A 26,965-nucleotide genomic window follows, 5' to 3' on the forward strand; every position below is an offset into this window, starting at 1 on the left:
CAACATTTCGCGTAGGTATAGCCTTTAAAGTTTTTTTAATCAACGTATATAGCCTTTAAGTTTTTTTTAACCAAACGAACATATGCAAGTGAATCATCTTGATTAAGACGTTTCTTTTTAATGTATTAACTGATAATGATTGATCTACTCGACCTTTTGGCTTTGTAATTTATTATCAAGCTACATTACAGATCCATGCATGCATATTGCATAGTGTACCCAACACTAACTAAAGTATGTTAAAAAAATACGACACACGCACGAATCCCCACTGGGCTGTAGTTCTTTGGTGAGGAAACGTAAGTGTTTTTAATTTTCCTTCTCAAACAAAGAGTTTCTAGTTTTTTTGCAAATATTATATTGGATGATTATAAAGTCTTTCGACGCGTATGTTAGCGATATGCGTGAGAACTGTCGAAAAACATCCTTGCTTTTGCCAGTTAACGCTCAAGAGTTATATTTATTGCTTACTGTTTGACGAATACGTATAGAGCTTTATAATAATAATATTTTTAAGGAGGTTTGTTTATTCAATTAATAAACTAAAAAAAATAATTTGTTGACAAGTCATAAAACAAGGTTACCAAATATTGTTCATAAAAGTTAGTAATAATAAACCCTGCAGATTTCAGGGGTGCTTTATCAGTTAAATGTAGGTAAAGTATATCAAGAATGAAAACTATTTGACGTTTCGACTTTGCAAAACCGAAAAGCATCTTTATATTCCACCAGAATGCAGCCATCTGTCAGGTTACGTGACTAAAGTGATACATATTTCATGACGACTTTCTCTAGGCGGTGTAACCTTACGATGATTATGTAAATACCTAACTGTCGCTTTTCCGATAGTTTGGCATGCCAGCTTTACGAATACCAGTGCAATGCAATATTTAAGGATAATGTTCGTCAGCTTGTGACTCAGTAACTTCGTTCGTATGCTTACATACGCCCGTAATTCATATAGCAACTATGAATAAGTTACAATTCACCACAATATGCCTTCCAAATAATTGATTAAAATCAGGTTTGGCGGTGTTGAACAAGAAAATAGCAAATATTATTGGTAAATTTCATTACCTCAGAATAATATTGGTTACGTTATTAGACTATATTTTTGAAACGCCTCATAAGCAACACTATGTATATCAGTCGCAAAACATCCGTTCTAAAAATCGTGACTGCCTAAAGTTGAACTTTCTACGGCTTATACACATTAATTTTAATATATAGAAAAAGTCTTCTTTGCATACAACAAATTGCCTCGCATAAAAAACATTCAGAAAACAACAATTAAAACTAAAAATCGTTTGGAAGAAAAAACTAACATCAGCTAAGTTTGGCTAATTTTATGTGGCTTACACCGTTAAATGCGCAGCTATTGACGGACAAGAAATAAACGTATTGCGATTGGTAAATAAGAAATAAACGAATTACGACTAGTAAGCAATTAATAAAAAACTATTTCAATAATTGACTCTAATGGAAAGACAGATCACAGAGAAATTTCTGAACATCTGCAATTGGTGAAAAATACCAGTAAACTTGAGGTAAATCAACCTCAACGAAATTTATCCGTCTACGCAAGTGGTTCTCAACCTTTTTTCTTTCGTGGCCCATTTATGTTGCAAATAAATTCTGTGGCCCAAAAAAATTTTTTGAAAGAAAAAAATGTAAAATAGGTTTAGAACCAAACACAGCAAAACATACTTCAAAACAGATTATTTATTCAACCGTGCATTAGTGAGATACTTGCGGCTGAACAACAAATTTACATTCCTTTTTAATTCCTCCCCAAGCCATTATTACTGTAAAATTAAATATAGTGACACAAAACAAACTAAATCTAGCTTTTTTATATTGGTCTGTGGCTCACCTCAAATGTTCTTATTGCCCACCAGTGAGCCATGGCCCACTGGTTGAGAACCGCTGGTCTACGCAATATCAACCGCGTCGAAATTTAGTGAATATCGAAATAAATCAGGCATTTACTCGCTAGACAACTCGATGCCTTCCTCGGCGTAAAAGGCGAGCATTTCATCCGAGGTCAAAACGCCCAGTTCGTGCTCGCGATCATCGGAGCAGGAAAACGAATCTGCGCCATTATCTCCTATAAAGCCGTCAGTGGAAACGCTACACGCGTGGCCAGGGTGGCTCATAAGCTCACACGAAACCGCGCCGGAAGCGAAGGCGGACTTGAGGCGCGCTTGAAGCGATGATGACGTCATCGCTGCGCCCATGACGTCAAGTCCAATGAAGGTTTCGGCAAAGCGGATCGACTCCCTTTCGAAATCGAGTCGGGCGTTGCGCGCGTGCGACTGAACGAGGTCGTGAAATGACCTTCGCTGCTCAGGGAGATCGGCGACTGAGGTAGATGTAAGCGGCGGAATGTGCTCGATAGGCAGGCGTGTGTTTTGGACGGCGTAGTGCGCCAAAGTAGCTGCGAAGACTTTAGACACGCGCTGGTGTACGTGCACATGCTGGTGGCCGTCAACACGCCTCGGCGCTTTTCCAAACGCCTTGGCGAACCATTCAATCTGCGCTGTAAGCTCGCGGCGCACATCATTAGGCGCGATGACGTCACTCTTCCAGAAGGCCATCTTGCCCATGAAGCGACCGTCTTGGCCGATTAGTGACGCAACGCTGTCCGGCGGCGCCGTTGGCCTGCCTTCGGTCAGGTTGAAGTGCAGGCCGACTGCGATGTTGTGCTTTTGCGCAAGGGCGACCGCTTCGTCTGTGTGCTTGCAGCCGGCCAGCACTGAAAGCACACTGACTGCCCCTTGTCTGAAGCACTCCACCAGGCCTCCGTTTCTGGCATGCCCGTAGCCAAAATCGTCACAGACAATGATCAAGCGTTTCATCGCATTTTCTTTCTCCTGTCTGTCGGAAAAAGAAAACAAAAATTGCCAGTACTGGGCACTTTTGGGAAATATAGGCTGAACCTTTGGAAACAGGTGGTACAAAAAACATAGAAAAGGTTTATTAAAAATCTGCATATAATCAGTGAAATATTTACATTCAGAGTAGATAACACTGATTGTCGGTTCCTGCATGTGTGGGTCTGAGGGAACATTAACCCAAAATAAAACTTAACCAAATGAATGTATAGTTTGATATAAATAAGCTACCAGCCAAAACAAAATTCTAATACATTTGAAATACTCAAAATGTGATTACATCCTGGTTGAATTTAAGGTTCTTCATAAATCCATTAAGTGTTTTAAGTTAGTCTGTGGGTATTTTTTTTTCAAAATATCAGTTTTTTTTGAGACACTAAAATCAACACTGTCAGACTATCCCACACACTATTTCAAAGACGTAAAATGTAAATCTGAACCTCAATTATTTATATTGAACTTTACTGCAAGAGCAATAAGCTACAAAGTCGCATATCATTAAAGCACAGAAAGCACAAACAGGAAAGTAATAGAGGAAGTAAGATAAATATTGGTAACCACAAGAGAACAATAATGTCGTAGTGGTGGAAACAATATGCTACACCTTTATCACAATTCCAAGCACATTAAAAATGTTCTGGAACAGTGTGACCAAACTTACAACAAATTGGCTAATTACTAAATTTAACTAAAAGTTTGATTTAATTTTTTAAAAACTTTACTTTAAATCATGAATGGTGGATAATGATATCATTGATCAGATATACTTTTAACACAACAAATCCCTGACAAACATCCCATATAATACACATTTTTTATAAAAGCATAATGACATGAAACATAGGTGGAATAGTTTTAGGCCTACATCCTATTTCAAGTACTAGTCTAGTTCGTTTAGGATCTTCAATGATTTCTTATACAAAAATATATTCTCACTATAGCAACAGTTAGACCTAGAAAAAGAGGGCTGCATCCCTATAGGACAATACGATATAGGGAAGTTGAGTTTATCACTAATAAGTTATGCTGGCTAGGAACTTGAGTTGACTCCTACAAATGATTCTACATAACAAGCTTAACATTTTCATGCATTCACATCTAACAAATACACCGCAATTATGAAAAGTATGTCAACTCAAGCTTTACCCTTTCACATCATGTGACTTATCGAATATTTGCGTATTCAGTTAAGGGCCAAACAAAAATAAGGCAACACTCGTTTAGTTGTTTTATACATTATCTCATTGGGGATTCTCCCATTTTAGACACTCACTTTAAATTTCCGACAAACTACAGTTAAGTGCAGTGGAAGCATCTTACTCTTATCTTAATTTTTAGGACGAATAAAAGTTTTCTTTTACAATTTACGCAGCTTATCACAATATTTATGAGCGTTATGCTACAAAACAACATAAGCAACCACCCATGTACGCTTCGCTGATTCAATTTTTCTCCAGCAAAACCAGACGTTTAAGTTTGTCAACAAGTAAATTTTTGTGACGTTGTCGTTCTGTAATCTGTAATGCCCAAAAAGTAGTAAGCTTGAAATATGAAATGCAAGTGTTTTGTGTCTAGAAAAGGTCCAACTATTTCAGCAAAGTTAAGGTTATAAAGGAAGTGAAGCACAATGTCTTGTCCAACAGGCCTACTCATCAGTATCGACGATGAAAACCACCAAAAGACAGTAGATCAAGATGTTGTTGTAAGACTTTTAATTTTCATTAACTACAAATTATACTTTTTCGAATTTTATACATTTTCACACATTAAAATATAAAGACATCAAACAAACTTAGCATGGGAATTAATTATTGATTGTTCAATTTTTTTTCTTTTTAAGTATTTGTTAGTTTACTCGTTTTTAAAATTCTCTTTAAAAAAATAATAATTTTGATTACAAATTAAAAAAAAAATAATAATAATTTAGACAAAAACAACATGTGTCCCAAAATTGTTTGGGTGGCCACATAATTATTAAAACTTTCATGTTCAATAATGTAAAACAAAGATTACACAAATAGCTTACACAAAGAAAATATTATGATTTATTTTTTAGTACTGGAATAAACAGATTCTAATTTTTTTTTTTTTTTGAGAAATCAGGTGGCACTGTATAAAGACAAATTGTATTTGATTCTCGGCAAGCTTTCGCACAACCGTGCTTCATCAGGTCAAAGTAATTTTTTTTGAATGTGTTACAGCCTGAAAATGCTGCTGTCCAAGAGAAGCCAATCAAACCAGAACCTCCTGTTCAACATAAAACTCCTCCAGTACGACCGAAGCCACCATCAGTGAAAACATTGAGTCCTCCTACTTCGCCAACTTCTCCGAAAATCAAGGAGCCAACATTATGTGGATATTTAGCGAGAGTTTCTACTGCGGGATTAATGAAATGTAATGCAAAATATAAAAAGTGTTTTTAAAACCAGTGTTTGAGGTTTAAACTATCATATATAAAGCAAAGCATAATGCAATTGATAAAATATAAAATTCAATCAGAATAATTTGATGAAGCCAATTTTACTTTTAGAGAAACAAAAATAAAAATAAAAACATCATTTAAATCAAGGGTCTCAAACTCAAATTGCGCTGAGGGCCAAATGAGGACGTGTAAAATGCCCAAGGGCCGCAATTCACAATAAATAAGAACACAATATAATATAAACACATGCAGGCTGATTTTAGGCTACAGTTATTTGTTCTGGCTACTTTACTGGCAGCGTTTTTCAAGGACAAGGATCTCGATATTGGGCTTCAAATTGTCAGCAGAAACAAATCTTAGAGTTGCTTGCAGATGTGGACTGCCTAATATTGGCAAAGAAACTTCTTTTTTTGCAAAATGCTGGTTTAACTTTTTATTTTTTTACTTTGCCCTGGTAAGCATATTATTTATCGCGGTTCATTGTTTCGAAGTGCAAACCCTTGTTATACTTCTTCATAACAGCAATCTTCTGCCGGCAAATAAGGCAATAAATAGTACCTCTGACCGCGGTGACAAAATATAACTCCTCCCCCTAGCTTGAAAAACTTTTCTTTCGTCTGTGATTTTTCTCATTTTTAAAGCAAAAGACAAGTGTAATTTAGCTTTTTAAGCTATAGAAATTTATTTCAATACTAGGCTAGAACAATCAAAGCCTACAACTCGACAATCAATTTATACATTATGAGATGACCAATTACACTAACACCTGACTGACGCACTTTCCAGCGTTATTGTGACAACTGTACAGAGTTGAATAGGCAATGTGACGTAATAGTAGATCTTTTACCGCATAAATGATAGCGTTTGAAAGTGATATGACAGTGAAGTTTGGTGAGTATAGTTTCAGTTTTTTGAAGCAATTTTAGAGTGAATTTTAACTTTCAAGTCTGACTAAAAAAGATATGTGGCTCTTAAATATGGTTAAATACTTGGAAATCCAAAATTTCTACACGGGCCGCACAAAATGTTCTCGCGGGCCGCATGCGGCCCGCGGGCCGCGTGTTTGAGACCCTTGATTTAAATTGTAGAAAATTGAAAAAAAAATGTATTGCCATCCATTTTAATTTTTTTTTAGTTATACATCAACTTGTAATTTTGCGTTTTTTGTCTTTATCTATGTAAGAAAGGCTGTAACAAATAATAAAAGGGCTGAATGTCCCTTTTAAGCTGGCTATGTGATATATATTTTTCATCTAATATAGTATGCAACATAATACTATTAGTTATTACACAACATAATAATACAAAAAATCATTTACCTACAGTATAAACAATAGATGGGTTAATACTACTTATTTATTCTTTTTAGTGGCAAAGACCAGGTGGTTTTCGTACAATCCAGATTGCTGTGAACTGATATACAGCAGAAATCCAACTACAGACGGTGGAAGTAGTTCTCAATTAGGCAAAATATCATTAAGACGAGCATCGTTTAATTTCTCTGCAGAAAGTATGAATGACAATATGTTTTCTATTTCTGCTGATGGAACCACACATAACCTTCAGGTTGTTAAAACATAGTAACTACTATTTTTTGTGGTTTTAGCTGTATGTATTAAGTTAAGTTTAGCTGCTTAAACAATCTGTGTAATTTTTTACATCTTAAATAAATTACTTAGATAGGATAATTTGAATGTATACAAAAGTTTGGCAACATATTGAACAAAAACATATTATTTTATGTATTTTCTCCTATCCCATTATACATAGTGTATTTTAGCATATTGCGTATTTTCTGTTTTTTATTTTAGCATATTGCGTATTTTCTATTATTTTTCAGACAATAAAAAAAATTCAATTTTTTTAATTCCACGTCAATCTACTGCATATCGACCCCATTCCACTTTAGTGTCTTTTGGCATTTTTCTATTTTTAATTTGATTTTATAAACCCTAAATCAGACAATAGGTTAAAATGCAAATTTTGTAATTCCACTCCAATCTACTGTATATCGACCCTATTCCACTTTAGTGTCTTGTAGCATATTGCGTATTTCTATTTTTATTTTTTTTTCTATTAGCCCACCATCAGGCAATAAGAAAAAATGCAAATTTTTTAAATTCCACTCCAACATACTGTTTATCGAACCCTATTCCACTTTAAAATGTATATCCAATTTTATTGCAGGCACCAGACAGAAAAACCTTGTTGTGGTGGATTCAGGAACTTCAGTTGCGTCGCAGAACATTCAACTCTTTAGACTCTGAATTGCTGGCAAATAAACCTGACTGGCATGGCACTATGCTTGGTTCAAGCGTTTTTTGGGTACCAAACTCATCAAACGAACAGGGCCTTATTAAAATGGAGGCACCAGGCACCAGGCAAGGTAAGTACAATAGGTTTTAGGTTTACCTTGTATGGTGGAACAAGCCACAGTAAATATAAAGATCCTACACTGTCAAATAATATATGTTACATGTGTTAGTTCAGCCACTTGGGTATTTTTATTTTGCTGCTTGTACTTTCATTATTTAACTATAGTATAAATTAGGGAAAACATAAAATACCCAGAAAACAAGTGATCAATTGCGTTATGCTGAACAAATCTTACCTTACAATGGTAATTATTTGTGCACAGAACAATTAATTGCAGTAAATAAAAGTGCTCGTAAAAGTCTTATGCATGAACCAAAACCTAAAAACGCTTTTTTTTATTATTATTTTCTTAATGCAGTATTATTTTCTTAGTGCAGCTTTCGGTGTACTAATGATATGTAAGTGTAACCGTTGGTCAAAAAGCAGCTTCAGAAGAGCTAGATGTTAGTTGTTAACACACATATATGTGTACATATTATGTTTTATGTTCTTAGTGTTTAGAAAACGAAATTTATACTCAATTTAAAAAAAAAATAATTTTAATTTTTAGCTTTCAGTGACACTGCAACAGGGTTACGCATTTTTCCACTCGGTGAGGAGCCACCAGATACCGTGGGTGATCAAGCTGCCCTTTCAGATAGGCCAAGAAGCGCAAGTATTCTGTCTGGCAACGGCTTAGGAACCCTCAGTAGACTTGCCAAGCCCAATCTGGAGAATATTAACAGTGCCTTTACACACGCAGGTTTGTAAACACTAATTGTCTGCTAACACTTCTGATATTAAGTGTGTTGAGAAGGTTTTTAAAATTTTTTTTTGTGTGTTTTGAGAAGGTAGAAGTACAAATTATTGGTTATATCAGTGGTTCTCAACCGTGCCCTGGTGTTCCATTTCTAATGTTCAAGGGTGCCGATAGGTATTTGAATACTTTTCAGAATCTAAGTTTTGCTTAATTGGTAAGCTTCTTGATACAACTACTTGTGTACAATTAGAGACCATTATATCAAAAACATTTTCCTACATGTTTTAAGTTGATTGCATTGTTCCGGTTCCATTTATAGTGACATTTCAGTAAAATACTCGATAAAAATTCCAGTTGAGGTGCCGAAAATCTATTTATAATTTTTGAAGGGTGCCATAAGCCATAAAAGGTTGAGAATCACTGGTTAGATCGACAACTACTTGTTTGAACAATATTGTACTTTAGTTAAGCTTGTTTGTTTTAAAAAATAAATCTAGATCTAGTGATATTTTTATGTAATTTATAAAACAAACTTTTTATGATGCTTAACCGATTTATTACCTGAAAAATGTTTTTTCCTAACGTAGACAAACCGTTAAAACCCTATACTAACAAAAAATAGCATTTCATTTCTTTGGCTGTGTTTGTAAAACATTATTTTATTCTTTACTAAGGTGAGGCTGCCAAGAAAAAGTTGAGGGATCAGGCCAACAAACTAAAACAAAACAGTGCTTTCAAGGTTGAAGACAGCAACAGCACAGCCGCCAAGATGCTGACAGGTATTCTATTGAAAAACTTTGTTTGATATTGTTTTTTTGCATTAACGCAACCAGTACTTTCACCGGCACGTCGCTTGGCTTCCTGTAAAGCGACAGTTCGGGCGCATGACACATCAGTCTCCATCAAGAATATCTTGATCGTTTGTATGTTTTTTTAGTGTCACAGCATGCGCATTTCAGAGAAGGTAAAAATAGTGTCACGTTGCACAAATGAACTTATTGTACTGCTATAAACTTTAACTCTGATAATACAACCTAATTTGGATTTTTGCACTATTAGGAGGTTATTTAATCTGATTTATATGGCTAGATTAAGTAAAAAAAATGTTTAGTATTTTATTCCACTAGAGTATTTATAATAGAAACAGTCTGGCTTTTAAACGTATTATAATAAATAAACCATAAGATTGTGCCTAGTATTTCAAACCAAGCGGCAAATATTTATAGTGGAAAACTGGAAATCATGTTGCACTCAACTCGGTGTAACTATTTTTAACATAACTTGAATTATTCTTTTCGATTTCAACATTTAAATTTGTTCCAATTCGAAGTGAAAAGTAGCTTCATCTGCTTTCTAGAGTAAGCTGGATTACCTTGGTAATTCATTAATAAAGTTTCCTTTGTATTTGCATATAGGATATGATGGCAAGGATATGGGATACTCCAGCTTTATTCAAGGCCTGAAAGGTGAAATTGTGGACATGAATGAAGAGTTGGGCTTATTGAAGATGAAATTGCAAACTAAAGAGGTTGGTTCCTGGTTCCTAATGTTTCTGATGGTTGATCATTAGGGTTGTTTAAAAAAACACTTTTTTGTCAAATTTCAGTGGGGAAAAATTGTTAGGTTGCGTCTAAAAACCCCACAAACGAAATCTGAGCATGTTTGGTTCAGTATTGGCCGTGCTACGTCAATTTGAAAATTCAGATTTGGGCTAAAATTATCCCCCTAAAAAAAATTTCTTCTTTTTTTCACATTGCTTTGCAATTGAATAGCCATAAATAAACCTGTTTTGCAGTAAAAAAGTGAGTAGTCATGGTACAAATGTCACATTTCAACAACATTTGTTAGGCTGTTCTGTACAAAACATGGCTTAAAATTTTAAAATAAAGTAGATGCAGCAAACATGACATCAAATTAATATAATAGTGCATTTAGTCTTCACACAATTATATCAATTACTTATCTAAATATAAAAAAATTTGCTAAAAAGCCATTTTTCTATTGATCATCCTAATTTTTTTTTTTCGATTTCTTGGTCAATATTCTTCCCTAGTGTTTTATTAATATCAATTTGTGTGTTTTGTAAAAGGAATCTATACAAGTCTTGAAAATGGAGCTGGATCGGTATGAGACGCTTGATAAGAGTAAGTCTTTCATATAATTATGTGATTGTCGGGTAGTTATTGTTTGTGTGCTCTACAGTGTACACCATACACCTCATTCAAATCGCTTCTGTTGCCATGCAAGCCAATGTTGGCATACTGTAATTGAAAAGAAATTCACTGTCTGCAAATGTGCAGGAAAAGTCGTTTTGGTAGGCCAATTTAAATAAAGTTTTCTACCAAATTTTGTGATTTTCTAATACATTTTATTGTGGGAATCCATAAATCGTTTAAAAATGCAGCAAAATTATTGTGAAACTCTTATTTTGTCATCTTTGTAAGACTATCTTTTTTATTAAAGGTAGTATATACTTTTAACCAATGAATTTTTAACAAATAAATTTATTTTTTCTTTGCTCACTGAAAAAAATTTAGCAACCCTAAATATTGGCATTTTTTCGTAATAACTTAATTACATTTCCAGGTATGATTTATATTTAACCGTTTTTTTTTTCAATCGGGTTTAAAAGAATGTGTTCTCAAATTTAGGATTTCCCCGATTCTTATTCTTACAATGCAGAACCTGATTTTCCAACAGCTTCAAAACTTGATTTTAGACACTTCGTCGCACATCGTTCTGTCAGCCGAGGAGCGAAAGCTCAGGTCAGAGGTCATCAGTCTCAAGCTGACCAATGAGAGGCTGCAACAGGAGCGGGAGGAGAGTGAGAAAAGAGAGGCAGCTCTCGACGAGCAGAACGCAATGCTGAGGGAGATGCTGTCAATCAAAGACCAAGTGGTGATGCAGCTCGGCAACAAGGTATGACTACTAGTTGTACATGTGTTAGGTATAGGCTGGCTTTTTGCGTTCAGTGTTAGGAACCGAAACAGCGTTTAGCTGCCGTGTAAGCCATTTTTTCACACGCTAAACATCTAGAATGATAAGAAATTAAATCTGGAAATGTTCAATACATTTAAAAAAAATCACAGCATTACAAAGTACATCTGTCACCAATTCAGATTATGCAATATTTATTTGTAACAATAAAAAAAATCTAACATCTAGATTTATTATCTCACATCTAAAACCATACCAAAACATCTAGTTCTAGATTAAAATAATCTGGAATGGCAGCTGTGATGCGAGTGAACTGATTTGGTTGTTGTGACAGGTTCACAGAGCGAAAGCTTGTTACTTCGGATTGTGATTGTGATGCAAGTTAGTTGCCGATCGGCGCTTGTTCTTAATTCGTAAGCTCGCCTCTTTTATTTAAGTTCCGATTTTCTGACAAGGGGTTACTCCATTGAACAGTTGTTTTTAAACCGGGGTCCGCTAATCCTGCGCGTCCTTGAAAAAAACCGACAAGCGTAACATATTTTAAATTATTTAACTGATAAATATATTAAAGGGAACAAATCGTTCGCAATAAAAAAATGCATGACAGTATATCATTTGCAAACTTGTATACAGTAAATAGCTTGTGTGAGTATTATTTAAATTTAAAAATAATCATTTTACCGTGAATTTTTAAATGATACGTGTTTGCAAAGTTTAAGAGTCCTTATTATTTTAATAATGTAACGGGGCTTGGCAGTTAAAAAATCAAAGTAACAATCGTAAAACAAAACAATTGAGATAACCAGCGCACTTAATTTTATTCCACGTTTAGTCGAGAATAGTAACTTTAAAGTGACAGATAGTTTAATTTTTTGGGGGGCTTAAATCTAAATCATAAGAAGCATACAACCAAACTTGGTTGACAGTGATTTCTGCTTTGGATCCAATTTACCCGTCGTCGAACTCGCATCTTCAAATACCGCCCAATACAGTGTTTTAACCTTTTGAGTTTTCATGAAAATTTTCTGTCTACAATGGTCGGCGGAAGTAAATAAAATTGAAATAATAGGAGTTTTTACGTGTTGTATGCATGCATTAAAAACAGTCTTGTAAGTTCAACAATATTTACAACACACAAACAATCAGCCAATTTACCAATAGCTTTTTTGTTGCTGCTTTTTCAAAATTACGCATTCTTAACAAATATGCCTAAATGGCGCATACTTTCAACACTATATGTCGTACCCCCTGCTTTGGTGCTTTGTACCACCAAGGCGTACACGTACCCCTGGTTAAGAACCCCTTACCCAATACATTCTGACAAACAATTCAAAGTCTTACAAGGGAGCGCCGAAAGCCATTGTAGATGCACCGAATCTTCGATCAATGATGCATGCAAAGAATGTATGGCCGGAGGTCGTTAGTTCGAATCTCACTGCAGGTAATTGTTTTTCTGGCCTGCCCTGCCTGCATTTTTGATCGACAGATTCAGGGAATCTGCGATGGCTTTCGGTGTACTAATGATACGTAAGTCGTAATTGTGGATCAAAATGAAGCTTCAGAGTGGCTAGATCTCAGTTGTTAACACACAAATGTGTGTGTACATTTGATTGTCTTACAAAGGTTCACGCGCTTGAGAGTTCGCTGGAGGACTTGACTGACAGCCACGTGAAGCTCAAGGAAGAAAAGAACGAAGAGTTCGTCGTCATCGAGACGGCGCCACCAAGCGACGACGACACCGTATCACGACTCAAGGTGGCGCTAGAGTTAGCTTCTGCCTGACAGTAACTAATTTGAGAGTATTGCAATGACTTAAGACGAAACTTGAACCAAAAATCAAGTCCTTGTTATTTTGGATAAAATCACTCGATTATAGTTAAATGTTTGAACGAATGACATGACCTGTTAATTAGGCAAACCACTACTTTGCTTAAAAATGAAGATTTTTAGTTGATTACATGTTTTGTAAAACTGGAGTGTTCACATTAAATTTCACGCGCGAAGTAATTTGTTAGCTGCTGTGTTTTTAGGTTAAATATAGCCATGAATGGAATGAATTATAATCATTTTAAAAGTTTAAATCTTGTTTTGTTTATGTTAATAGCTTAAACTGTCGTGACAATAACCTGGGACTTGACTTGTGATTTGTTATATATTTTGTTAGTTGTCCGGAGTTTTTTCACAAATTGTGTGACTTAAAATTCAGTCATTTAGTGGACCAATTGGGGTAAAATGTTCCCCCTTTTCGTTGAACATTTTTAAAACTTATACCCTTACATGTAGGCAGGGTTTTTTTAAGGTTTGGTTTGGGGGACCGCTAAGTAGTTTTAAGAGACCGCAAGTGTTTCATTTAAATACCAAAAAAAGACCGTTTCGGTCCCCCAAAACACCTCAAAAAAACACTGCGTGTAGGCCACATATACACCCATATATCAGTTTGCTAACTAACCTCGTAAAACGCTTAGGCTGAGTCTTAGGAGACTTTTAGGATTTCTCGACTTGTATTATGTTGCTGCCTGCGATGGCTTTCGGTGTACTCTGATATACGTAAGCCGTATACGTTGGTCGAATAGCTAGATCTAGCTAGCCACATATGTACGTGTATCTTTCATCCTACCAGTAGTGCAGATATGTGCTGAGACGGTGTTAAAACGTTTCAGGAATTATGTTTACTGGTGCCATGTTTTGGTATGACTTGTAAGTGTCTAGACGCCTTTCGAAAAATGTCGCTACATTATCTTATCGTGAAGTTATCGTATTATCAAATATTTTCACGCTGCATAACACTAATACCTAGTTAAACAAATTTCGTCTTTGTTCGGCATTTTTTCTAAATTTTTATGATAAAAATTGCGAAGTACCAATCACAAAATATTTAACCATATAATCCTACTGTAGTCGGCAAATTGACCAAATCGAACCGTAACCCGATTTTGGGCCGCGACCCTTAGGTTACGAAACACTGCTGTAGGATGTGATATCTGATTTTAATAGACAACAACTTGGCATAGTGTGGCTCATTGCGAAAACTTTAGGTGTTTGACGAATAACCTTAAATATAAAGTTGGGCCCGACGAAAACTTCAGAGTATCCAAATTACGGTGCTTGAACGGAAAACAAACAAAGCTTGGCAATGGTATAAACTAAAAGTCCAGCCGCGCCCATCGCAGCGCGCCACTGCTTGCTGTCCTACCGGAAGCGTTGTTTGTTTGTGTGCGTTTAATTCGTTGTGTACTTTAAATTCGTTGTGTACGTTGTGCGCGAGCTCGCCGGAGCGTTAGTCGTCCGAGCCACCGAATATTGTTGTTATAGCGGGCCGCGGCAAATCTGTATTAAGTCCATGGTCGCTTGTACGGAGATTGCCATTCCGTTTCTCGTTTGCCATGAAACGTTGGTCGCCGAGCAAATCGCTTTTTAACTGTGGTTTCGCGCTTTGAATTGTTGTGATTTCTTGACTGGCGCTTTAAGTGCGCGCCGCGGATAGCTGCTTGTGTATTTTTGAGTCGTCAGAAGTCTCGCCCGGCGCTTTTTAATGGAATTTTATGCTGAAAAGGCGACCGTTTGACTATGACAGCAATAGAAAATGCACAGAAGTCTGTGCTGAAGGTATTTAACAAACCAGAGTCCAAGGTGGCTTCCTAATGTAATTTATAATTTTAAGGAAGTACTTACAAAATTAGGCCTAAATTTGTCAGATTTTTTTTTCGCGACTTAATCTTGAAAGAGAACAAAAAGTTACTGATTAGTCGAAAAAAAAAAAACGATTTCTGTTAAAGTTAGCAATTTCTGATTAGAGAGGGTTACGCAAAAAGAAAAAAAAAACGTTATTTTAACTATTGTAATGTGCTGTGACACGCCTTGCGAGCAAAATTTACGGCCCAAGTACGAGCAAAATTTACGGCATAAAAAATGGAACTACACTCTACGTAAGTATAACACGTGTGATAATTAAGCAATAACATTTATCAGTTTAGCAATTGGTTTAGCAAACTGTAACCGAAGAATAATTTAAAAAGCAAATGATTAACTCACCCTATTAGATCTTGCCATATTGTTCACAAAAATGTAATAAACATCTTGGTCATTGGGTAAATACTTGCTAGAATAAAATATTGATTTTTAAGAACTATAAGCTCTCCAAATAATAGATACACAATTTAGAAATGTTTAGCAATAACATATAACAGAATTTGCCCATTTTACCATCTTTTTAAAAACGTTAATACACGCGTTTAGCCTTTAGCTAAACCCCGTTGTCGTTTGTGTTGCTCGTAGGATCGAGCCGAGGGCTTTATGATGCAGAACAAGCTTCTCAACAACGAGATTCTTGAGCTCGCCAACCTACGTCAGATCGACGCCGTCAAGTTACAATCGATCCAAGACAAGGTAAGCGAATTGTAAAATTGAAATTGATGTGAAAGTTGGCGGCCGCCTTACTTTCTCTATATCAGACTTGGACAATCAGATAATTCTAGTTTTCTAATTCATTGAATTATATCAAAATACCGTCTAAAAAGCATAAAGCGGCATAAAAATTAGCACACATATATTTACCATTTCGCGTTTGTTACAAGAATAAAATGCTATTAAATCAAATTGATTGTAAATAATTAAATGTGAATGTAGTTCAAATTCTAGTTGAAGTTCGATTTTTTAGGAATTTGGTAACTCTAGTTCTAATCTAGTTTGAGTAAACTCAAAACAATCTATTTCTAATTCTAATTCTAATCTAATTTGGAAAAACTAAAAAGCTCTAATTTAAATTCCAATCTAATTTTTAAAAGCTAGAATATAGAGACAAAATCAAAGAAGGCCCTTGCCCAATGCCAAACTCAATATATACTTCCCTCAGGAGCGAATGCGAGAGGCTCAATACTGTCAGTTGAACAGCAAGTACTTGGTCCTACTCGCCGAAATGAACAAGCCCCGGTCCGGTAGCGTTGGTCTGGCCGTGTCCGGCGACCAGCTGGAGTCCTCGGACCAGGACAGGAAAGACATGATGAAGATCCTCATTCAGGAAGCGCTGGCCGACACCGCCGGGGATTGTCCGGGGACGGCGCCGAGAAAGTACGTTCATGATGCTTTTCCTAATTTTAGATTTTTTTCTTGAAAAATCGACCTGATAATTTAGGCTTATTAGCTTGACGTTTGTCGTGTGCGAATGTGACAAAAAGTTTTTCTCTGCTGTATCATAAAATTCACCTCAGAGTTCAGTCTTTAATAAGTATGGAACTAAATAGTAGGTATGCGACAAGCCTAACACGTATCCTAATTGGACTAGAACGACTTCATTTTGGTACTTTGAGATTTTTACAAATACTTTTTTTGTATTAAAATTGTTAGTTTACCATTAAAATATTTTGTCGAAAATCCAGAAGTATATATCCTTAAAATATATCTTGTAAAAATGTATTGCTTTAAAGAATTTGTATCATTTGCAATAACAACTCGTTGAATCGCAAAAGGTTTTACATGAGTTCAAAAAAGAATAAACACCTGACGAAAATTTAGGCAATGCTCGTTACTGTTATCGAGTCGACTACATTGTTCCTATAGACCACTTAATCAGGCCTTAAATCTAGAAGCTATTAAAAGACCTCCTTAAACTCCGAATTCGTCCGCAGGGAAAGCAAGTACGACCAGTACGGCTTCTCCTGTCTTCCGGAAGACGACACTGAGTCTTCTCTCCTCGCCTCCGCCAGCCACATGGAGAAGAGAGCATCCGACATCCTGGACTCTCGCAACAATTACCAGGCGTCGGTTTGTGCCAAGTGGCAGAACTACATGGCGAACAACAAGTAAGCCCCTGTTAAAATGGTGAGCTCATTACGCCGTACACAACCACTGCTTGGCATTGACGCCTAACACATCGCTGTGACGCGTGCGTGCTTGAGCGAGTAAGCGAGTAAGCGAGTGGGTGCGTGCGTGCGTGCGTGCGTGCGTGCGTGCGTGCGTGCGTGAGTGCGGGCATATCGAGTCTATTCACGTTAGCTGTCTGAAATATTATCTTTTTTATTTTACAATTGTTTGAGGAAGCATATCTTTCCAAATTGTCTAGTTTTTTTTTTAAATTGAGAGAGAGTCGTTGCATTTCTGTTGTCTTGTTTTTTAAAAAGTTTTTTGCCACTCCTACTTGTTAGTTTACTCTGTAAATGTATAAACGTTTATGCAATGCATTTCGCTTACTTTAACAATCCAACTTCGCAGAGAGTAAAATATAAGTTTAACATTCAGCTTATAACATCTATTTGAAAAATTTCAAGAAGCAATTTAAATAGGAAAAGTTTGTATTGCGTTTTAAATTAACTTGCAAATTACTCCTAAATATAAGTTTAACATATAGTTACTTCGTGCCCAACCAATGCTTGGCGTTAAACCCAAACCCAAAATTGTCGTGCGTGCGTGCGTGCGTGTATGCGTGTATGCGTGTATGCGTGTATGCGTGCGTGCGTACGTGCGTTTGTGCGTGCGTGCGGGCATGCGGGCATATCAAGTCTATTCAATACAGTTGCCTGGAATATATTATATTATTTTAAAGTGTTTAAAGCATATGTTTCCAAATAAATAAAAGATTATAAATTGTCTAATTATTTTTTGTAAATTGAGAGTTTGTAAATCGTGTTTGTTGTATTTCTGTTCTCCTATTTAAAAAAAGTTTTTGCCACTTTTGTTAGTTTTTTGCCACTTGATTACTCTGTTATTGCATAAACGTTAATGTAATGTATTTCCTCCATTTCACAACCCAACTTCACAGAGAGTTGTTGCGCGGTGACGATCTAAAGTTGCTGATCCGATACGGCGTTCCGCATGAGTTTCGACCGAAGGTTTGGACTTGGATGGTGAAAAACAGAACACAACAAATCAGGTTCGAATTTGTGTTTTTTCTGTGTGTTTTTTTAAGTTAATTTAAACACAAACGTCAGGCATCGATTTAAAGTGGGATACGATTTGCTTTAAACTATACACAGTCTTTTACATTTTGATTGCAAATTAGTATCCGCTGATTTTATTTTTTTTTCGTTTAGAAATTAAGGATAACCTTTTACATAATTTTATCGTAAAATGCTTACTGATCGCATTCATTTAATAAAGGGATCGTGATCCCAAACGCAATTAGCAAGTTTGTTGTTAATTTCTTTATGTGCTGCCTATAAGTATATGTAAGTAAATGTTTAGTTATTTTAAATTTTAATTATGCCCCCCCCCCAAAACAGGTTTCCCTAGGAAAAAGAGGCAGGATTCTACTGAATTAGATAAGACTTCAGCACTGGGAGCCAGTTACCTTAGTCAAATAGAATGCAACCCTTTTTTATTATTTTTACGCTGAAACAACAAAATAGAAAGACGGCCGGGAATAAACAAATAGCACCTAACAATAAGCGACAGGCTGTGCTAAACGCCAGCCCACTTAACTTTATGAGTTGCGAGATTTTCAGAATTTAAAGCACATATATACTAAGAGTGTTTTATCGAATTGATCATAAAAACAAACATAGAAATCGTCGGTAATGTCTTTGCATACTTACTGTACAACGGTTATACAACGAAGCGTGTTCAAAACAGTAAGCAATTCAACAAATCATTGTCAACAGAAGTTCTAAACAGGAGAGTTACAGGGTTGTTTTAAAAACAAAATAAAAGTTTTGAAGAGATCCAAGATGTTATTTATTTTCCACGTAACCCTTTTTTATCCTAACAGACGCGGCATCGACCCCGACAACGCCCTCTACCGGCAGCTGACCCAGCAGAAGGTGGCGCCCCTCGCCTCCAAGCAGATCGAGCTTGACTTGCTGCGGACGCTGCCCAACAACCGACACTTCAGCTCACTGTCGTCGACCGGAATCGAGCAACTTCGTCGGGTGCTGCGCGCCTACAGCATACACAATCCAAGCATCGGGTAAGTAAAACTGACAGAATTCCATGGTGTAAACAGGTCATTTTTAATTGACTTAAGTTCAAGTCTTCGGCAAAATTCCCAAAGTCCGAGTCAAGTCCGTTGCGCGAAAAACAACAAGTCAACGTCCAAGTTTGTCCTATAAGACAAAGTAGTCCCAATCAAGTCATTTCAAATGACTTAAGTCCAAGTGAAATCATTTGCGAAATAACTGTCCGAGTCAAGTTCTTTGCGAAACATAGCAAGTCCAAGTCATCGTCATACAGAGTCAAGTAGTCCCAGTTAAGTTATTTGGGAAATGACTAAAGTCCAAGTCGAATCATTTGCGAAATAACTGAAGTTCAAGTCAAACTTAAGTCATTTGTATTAAATTGTTAAAATTAATAAACTCGTCCATCATAAACGATATTTTGACTTGTAAAAAAAAGATTAACACTCCGATGGCTTAAATCTAATTCAAGGCATTTGTCCGAATGACAACTTGAGTATTTTTACTTGGAGTACTTAACTCAATGATCAAATAAGAGAAATGCCACAGTAAACTACCTGAGTGTTATTCGCTTCTGCCTTTCTTTATTCGTCACATTTCATTTGATAACTTGCACCTGTCGTGCAATATTTATGGCGAACTGAGAAGCAGTTCTATCCGTAACACACGTTTTCCCATTTCGGTAGTGTAAATTATATAACAAATTAACAGGTCACATGTTATTGCTCGGACTTCTATATAACTTAAAGCACTAAGCAGTGTATGACGTCAACGATTACACATAGCTCTTGCAGGATTGTAGTGTGTTTGTTTATTTACAACTTTTCACAACAAATATTGATGAAATAGATCTTACTTTCCTTAGATCTGGCGTTTCCTTGGTTCTATTTTTAAAATTTTTCACCTCTTGGTATTTGTACAAAGCCTTCTTTGTTTTTTTATTGGTCTACCCCAGATACTGGCGCTTCAGAACGTTTAAGTTGTGTTGGCAGGTTGGCGTACATGTTTTTACTGAAGCTGTCGCCATGACTTAATATAAAACAAATTTTCGGCGTGTTCCAAAACACTCTCTGATATCGCGAACATCTTGTTTAACAACTGAACGCAATGAGTCTTCTAGGTATCTTGGTACGTTAGATATAGTCGCCTCCTGCAAAATAACGGCAAAAAGTATTTTTTTAACTTAAATTGAAAAAACAGTTTCTATTTGTTGATCAGTGTCCCGCTTACAGTTTTAATATTTAATAAGGTCAAATATTGCTACATTTTAAAGAAAAAATTGTGAATTTTGTGGAACTTTTTTTTATAAACCAGCGAACATCTTGTTTTAACTGTTGAACGTAATTAGTCTTCTAGGTATCTCCTTATGTTTTAAACACTTTCTCCTTAACTAGATACTGCTAGGACCTTAAAAAAAATTGAGAATTTATTTGAACATAAGCCAGACTATGTTAAAAATGAATAAAGAGTTGTTCGAAACGTTCAAACACCATACTACTGGATATTGATATAAAGCGAATTCTTGGCATGTTTCGAAACACGCTCTCCTATCGCGAGCATCTTGTTTAACAAACTAAACGCAATGAGTTTATAATGTTTAAAGTTATACAAACATAGGCCTTCAAAAATTTGAAAAAAAACTTGGAACCAGTAAATATGTCAAATACGAAAATCAACCTCCATCTATTTTAAGGTGCAAAATTTGACGTTTTACGATATTTTATATTCTGATTTTGCAGTTTTCCGTGTTCTTAAAATATTTAAGACGACCAAATAGACTTCAGCCATAAGATCGAAATTAGAACAACATTAACGTCGGAATAAAACACAGTTCGGAATAAGACCAAAATAGGGCTAATACCTAAATATTCGTAATAACGTCTAAATCAGAATAAGTCCTAAGCCCTCAAGCACCTTAAAAGAGATACAAAAAGTTGATTTTGGTATTTTTTATTTAGATACTGCCAGGGTCTGAACCGGATCGCAGCCGTCGCCCTGCTTTACTTGAGCGAGGAAGAAGCATTCTGGTGTCTCGTGGCGGTCATCGAGGTTATTATGCCCCAGGAATACTACAGCAACACTCTCACCGCGTCGCAGGTAAATCGCCAAAGTAAAGTTTGGAAAATGTGACTTTTCCGTTATGGCCGGGTCACTATCGAGGGCAGACTTGGAACACTAAATTTATTTCAGCTTTTTAAAAATAAGGTTAGAATAAAAATAACAGCATTTCATTTTTTCCAAATTGGATTACAATTAGAACTATAAAATGCGTCAAAACTTAAATTTAAACTAGAATTTGAACTAGAATAAGGTTTAGTTATTTACAATCAATTTAATTAATCGCAATTTGTTCGAATCGTAAAATTTGTTTTAGCATGGCCTATGATTTCAAGATTGTAAAATCACGGACAAGACGTTCAGACCAAAAAGTTTTAAATCAAATTCTTCTGAGTGACTGAAAATGCCATTGGAAAAAGTAACATTTTTTGCAAAATCCGAGTTAGATTTGAACTAGAATTAGGCCACATTTAAAAACTAGATCAGAATTAGAATTAGCCGCATTTCGCTGTAATTAATTGAATTATAAAACTAGAATTATCTAGTTGTCCTAGTCTGGTCGGGGGTGCGTCACATTTGTTCGTCAAAAGCTTTTATTATCTGAAATTTACGACAATGTTGCCTACACTAAATCAAAACGTAAAATACAACCTTTTTGTAATGCAAAGTTTAGGCATCTTCGTAACAATGGTAGGTTACCGAAAATAAGGCCTTGGAAATCAAACTTTGCGGAAAATAGGCCTAAAAACACCTTAAAAAGTTTCTTACTGAAAGAGTGTTTCAAAAACAATTTAAACGGTCCGATAATTTACCAAGTTTGATGCTCAGCCTGTCGTTAAAAAAACAGAGAATAACATAGAGTCCTCCTCTTTTCCTTCACGTGTCTTTATCGGCAGTGTCTTCCTTATTTCTCCTTTACTTTCAAGTGTCTGCCTTAGTGCTTAACGTGTCTTCCTTATTCTTTCACGTTTCTTCCTCATTCTTTCAAGTATCTTCCTCTTTCAGGCCGACCAGCGGGTCTTCCGTGAGCTGATGGCCGAGAAGTTGCCTCGCCTCCACAAGCACCTCGAGGTCCTCCAGGTCGACTGCTCCCTCATCACCTTCAACTGGCTCCTCTGCATCTTCTGCGACAACGTTCCTCCGGACACGATGCTCCACATCTGGGACGTCTTCCTCAACGAGGGATCTAAGGTGGGTGGTGGCTGAGTTCAGCTTTAGAGCAAGGGTTCTTGAACTTTTTTTAATGCAGACCCCTAATTTTTTTTTGAGTCGCATGGACCACGGAATAAAAATGACGTCACAATACAAAGAGATAGTAAAAATATTAAAGCCCATACGGAAGTAGGTATCATTTTAAAATATTCAAAGAGATACCTACTTCTGTATGGGCTTTTGATATTCTGGATTAGTCATATTTTGGTCTTATTCCGAACTGTGTTTTATTACGACGTTGATGTTGTTCTTATTTTGCACTTATGCCTGGAGTCCCTCCATTCGTAAGACCTATTCTCGGCCAGTTTAACCAGTGTTTTTCACTCACCTCCGTCCAGGTGTTGTTCCGCTACGGACTTGCGTTCTTCCGCAGCGTTGAAGAGGAAATTCTCCAACTGAACGACTACATGTCGGTCTTCGCCTTTCTGCGCGTCATGTCACACCGAATGCACGACATCAGGTGAGGGATAATCAGATTTTCCAACAAATGATTTTGCAAATCTGTTTTTTTTTTTTGGAAACTAGCCCGTTAAAATTCACTGATCCAAATACCAAATTAAATTATAGGCCATATATAATGACTTGACTTGACTTAAGTCTTTTGGACAAATGACTTGACTTGGACTTAAGTCATTTTGTCAAATAACTTGGGAGTAAGTCAAGTGTTTTTCATTTGAATTTATCTTAAGTTTTGCACATTAAACACTCTTATTGCTTTATATTGGGTTTGTGTGTTTTTTTAGTTAAATTGTTGCTTATAATCGGACAATTTACCAATTTTAATAGTTTAACAGTTTACTTTTACGTTAATGACATGACTTGAAATTGACTTGCTCTCATAATGACTTGACTGGGACTTGACTTGTTATTTTTGCAAAAGACTTGACTTGGACTTAAGTTATTTTTCAAATGACTTGACTTGGACTTAAGTTATTTCAAAATGACTTGTTTACAACACTGCTGAACACTTGGAACTTCTATCTAATTAAATTTGGATTTTTTGTCGCTTTGTTAAATTAACTGGTCAAATAACTTGAGATTGTAACGAACAAAACTTATTAAATTCCCGAATAAGTTATTTAACCAGCCGACTAAATTAATCAACTGGTTGCAACATTTCAAAACCGTTTCAATGACACTACATTGTAAGGACGAGTCAAGTATTTTAAAACGGTTATTAAAATCGAGTTGAAAAACCCTATTTTACACATTCAACAAAAACAACTACTTGACGTTGAAATTTAGGACAAAAGGCTTGTAATGACTTAAGTCAATGACTTGAATTAAGTGCACTCACTGTTTTTCAATGACTTGACTTGACTTAAGTATTTTTGACAAATGACTTGACTTGGACTTACTGCATTGAGTCGAATGACTTGGGTTGAAATTTAGTGTTTCAATTTACCATTTTATTATAAATTTTCTTCACTTGAAACGATTAGATTGCCACATGTTTTTGTTGTTGTTTTTATAAACTATAAGGCGTAAATATTTAACTAATTTAGCCGGAATTTCCAATTTTCGGCATTTTTAACCTGTTGTTTTGGCTCTACCGCCCAAATAACGCTCTCATTGTCACTCCTCAATTCTAACCGTGTTTCCTATTTCCTCCACGCCTCATGCAGGGCGCTCATCCAGTCCGCCTAGTTTACTAATATAAATTGTTTATTGTTTTATTATGACGTCATTGATGACTCGGAGATGGCTTTCTCAAATAATGACTTGACAGGGACTTGACTTAATTTTTTTGGTAAACTTGACTTCGACTTAAGTTATTTGGTCATTTCAAAATAACTAGTTAACACGATTAACAGAGTCCACAATGAACAATAAACCATTAGGCGTAAATCTTTACCTAATCACGCCGGAAATTCCGATTTTCAACGTTTTTACCCTGTCATTTTGGCTCCACCGCCCAAATAACGCTCTCATTCTCACTCGTTAATTTCAACCGTGTTTCCTATTTCCTTCACGCCTTATGCAGGGTGCTCACCCAGTCCGCCTAGTTTACCATTTTAAGTTTCGCACGTAAAACGATTAGATTACTGCATGTTTTTTTGTTGTTTTTGGTTGTCTTGTCCATAATTGGCTAGTTAACCAATTTAAATAGTTGTTCGTTTTATTATTATATCAGTGATAGAACTTTGATATGACTTGCTCTAATAATGACTTGACAGGGACTTGACTTTTTATTTTTTTTAAAACTTGATTTGGACAAGTTTGTTTACAAATAGCTTTACTGGGACTTAAGTCATTTCAAATTGACTTGTTAGCACGGTTTACAGAGTCCACTATGAGCAACAACCCAGATGGCGTAAATCAATTTTCAGCATTTTTCCAATTTCAGGGTTAAAAATGCTGAAAAAAGGGAATTTCAAATTTTCAGCATTTCTAACCCTGTCATTTAATCTTATCAGTTTGGCTCCACCACTCAAACACCGCTCCTATTCAAACTCCCCAATTCTAACCTTGTTTTTCTATTCCTTTACGCCTCAGGGCGCTCACGCAGATCGCCTTCCAGGGCATGAACCCGTTCCCAATGCGCCGCATTCACCGGCTGAGAGCCCTGCACATGGAGAAGGTGGACGCCGAGCTGCGAGAACTCGACATCTTGCGGCGCGGTTTCGTCAGCTACAGACGCGACCCGCTGCCCGAGCGGGACAGCGACGACGACTGATAGAAGCAAGTCGAAGCCGTCACGATATAACCTTTAATGTCACCGACTTTCGTGCGTTGACAATGGACATTTTGAACCCTTGCTAGCGAACAGTGCAGTTAGCTCTGGCCTGGAATACTGCTAAAGTAACCACGGTCTGCCCTTCAATATCAACGACTTTTTTGCGTCGACCATGGACATTTTGAACCCTTGCTAGCGAACAGTGCAGTTAGCTCTGGCCTGGAATACTGCTAAGGTAACCACGGTCTGCCCTTCAATATCAACGACTTTTTTGCATCGACCATGGACATTTTGAACCCCTTGCTAGCACAAAGTGTAGTTAGCCTTTGGCCTGGAATACTGCTACGGTAACGAATATTTTGGTTCGGATGTCCGATTATATTGGATCGGAGCCGATACCCGATACCTGATACCAAGTGTTAGCCTTTCTATACTACTACAGTGATATCGGCAACCACCCGACACCAAATTGATTCAGGATTTTTTTTAGGAATGCTTTGCTATCCAACGCAGCGGGTTCACCCCTGTAGGGCCAATTTCTTAAAATAGCACTTCTAATCGTCATAGCAAGCAAATCACCTGGAAAAAACATTGGATGTTTCAATTTTAACTATTTTGCTTGTTTGAGCTTAGTAATGACTAGGGATGTTCAAAGTAGAATCCCAAGGTATTCTAGAATAATAGGTTTCGAATCTAGAATAACGAATCCAGAATAGCGAATCCAGAATAGCAAAATCCCAGAATATGAAATCCTAGTATATTTTTATTAAATTATTTGCAATACAAAGTTACTATTAACATAACGAATACTTGACAATCACTTTGGGCATAATTACACAACCTCGCTGAATATTGGCCTAAAGTTGACCTTACGTAACCCTTTAACTTAACGTTTTTATGTAAATTGCGAACTCCGCATTACACGTTAGTCGCTCGCCCAATAACGCTTGATTGACACTTAATTATTAGACGAAGATTACCGCGAGACGCGAAGTAATTAGTCGCCCGAAAAAACGGTGACACTGCACAACCAGGTTAAATTTAAAGCAAGCACTATAAACGTGTCACTGTAGCGACAGGCCTTTATCTAAACTTACCAGACGCGTTTGTACAATTACGCGCAACAATCGGCGGTAAAACATTAAATTATATCGGTTCCAATTACCCGAAATAAACGGCAGAATTGGATTCGAATTCCATCTGGATTCGAATCCAAGGATTCGATATTCTACTTTGAACATTCCTGGTAATGACGTCATTTGATATCGGATCGCGATACTTTCTGTCCAAAATATCGGATATCGGTATCGGAATAAATAGTCAATTATCGGACATCCCTAGTTCGTACAAACACTTACTTCTCAGAGCTAGCACTTTTTACTTTTTAGTGCCGCGCTTTGGTGACGTCGACTGTGGCTGGCAATGCGGAAACAGAAACAGTGCTCTTGATATCTATAAAATAAAGCTGAAGTGCATAAGAGCCCAGGACTTAATGCACATAAGGTATAATGTTGCTTTTTTCAGATTATCCTACCAGTAGAACGTCCGTAAAACAAAAAGGGCAGATTGATCTTCTTACAAAAGTTGACAATTATAGGGTAATATTTTCGAAGTTACCTACTCGCAATTGTTATGAAAAAAATGCCAACATGAACTATTCTGCCCTAATTCTTTACGCTGAACAGATTATTACCTACTCGCAATTGTTATGAAAAAATGCCAACATAAACTGTTTTGCCCTACCTAACTCTTTACGCTGAACAGATT

General features: G+C 36.4%; 2 protein-coding genes across 2 annotated transcripts; one reads left to right on the plus strand and one right to left on the minus strand.

The window, feature by feature from the left end:
- Positions 1-1,265: 1,265 nt before the first annotated feature.
- On the minus strand, positions 1,266-3,310 carry LOC146166734 (carbohydrate deacetylase-like). Its single transcript, XM_083389274.1, has one exon. It carries the CDS (start codon positions 3,048-3,050, stop codon positions 1,986-1,988), a length of 1,065 nt encoding a protein of 354 aa, XP_083245400.1. The 5' UTR covers positions 3,051-3,310; the 3' UTR covers positions 1,266-1,985.
- A 1,211-nt stretch (positions 3,311-4,521) lies between these two features.
- On the plus strand, positions 4,522-26,215 carry LOC146166735 (TBC1 domain family member 2B-like). The gene is made up of 19 exons (XM_083384829.1): positions 4,522-4,596; positions 5,096-5,288; positions 6,686-6,882; positions 7,504-7,702; positions 8,243-8,434; positions 9,106-9,210; positions 9,847-9,959; positions 10,521-10,575; positions 11,151-11,350; positions 12,992-13,123; positions 15,644-15,754; positions 16,221-16,435; positions 16,993-17,166; positions 18,123-18,233; positions 19,068-19,265; positions 21,210-21,348; positions 22,315-22,500; positions 22,860-22,981; positions 25,018-26,215. The coding sequence occupies exons 1-19, from the start codon at positions 4,522-4,524 to the stop codon at positions 25,196-25,198; spliced, it is 2,898 nt and encodes a 965-aa protein (XP_083240955.1). The 3' UTR covers positions 25,199-26,215.
- The last annotated feature ends 750 nt before the right edge of the window (positions 26,216-26,965 follow it).

Source organism: Ascidiella aspersa, chromosome 1 (assembly GCF_963924565.1).
Source record: "Ascidiella aspersa chromosome 1, kaAscAspe10.2, whole genome shotgun sequence".
NCBI lineage: Eukaryota > Metazoa > Chordata > Ascidiacea > Phlebobranchia > Ascidiidae > Ascidiella > Ascidiella aspersa.

Coding starts and splice junctions, on each gene's coding strand:
- LOC146166734 (XM_083389274.1), bottom strand. CDS start 3,050: ATGCAGGAACCGACAATCAGTGTTATCTACTCTGAATGTAAATATTTC.
- LOC146166735 (XM_083384829.1), top strand. CDS start 4,522: ATGTCTTGTCCAACAGGCCTACTCATCAGTATCGACGATGAAAACCAC. Junction 4,597..5,095: donor CAGTAGATCAAGATGTTGTT/GTAAGACTTTTA, acceptor AATGTGTTACAG/CCTGAAAATGCTGCTGTCCA. Junction 5,289..6,685: donor TACTGCGGGATTAATGAAAT/GTAATGCAAAAT, acceptor TATTCTTTTTAG/TGGCAAAGACCAGGTGGTTT.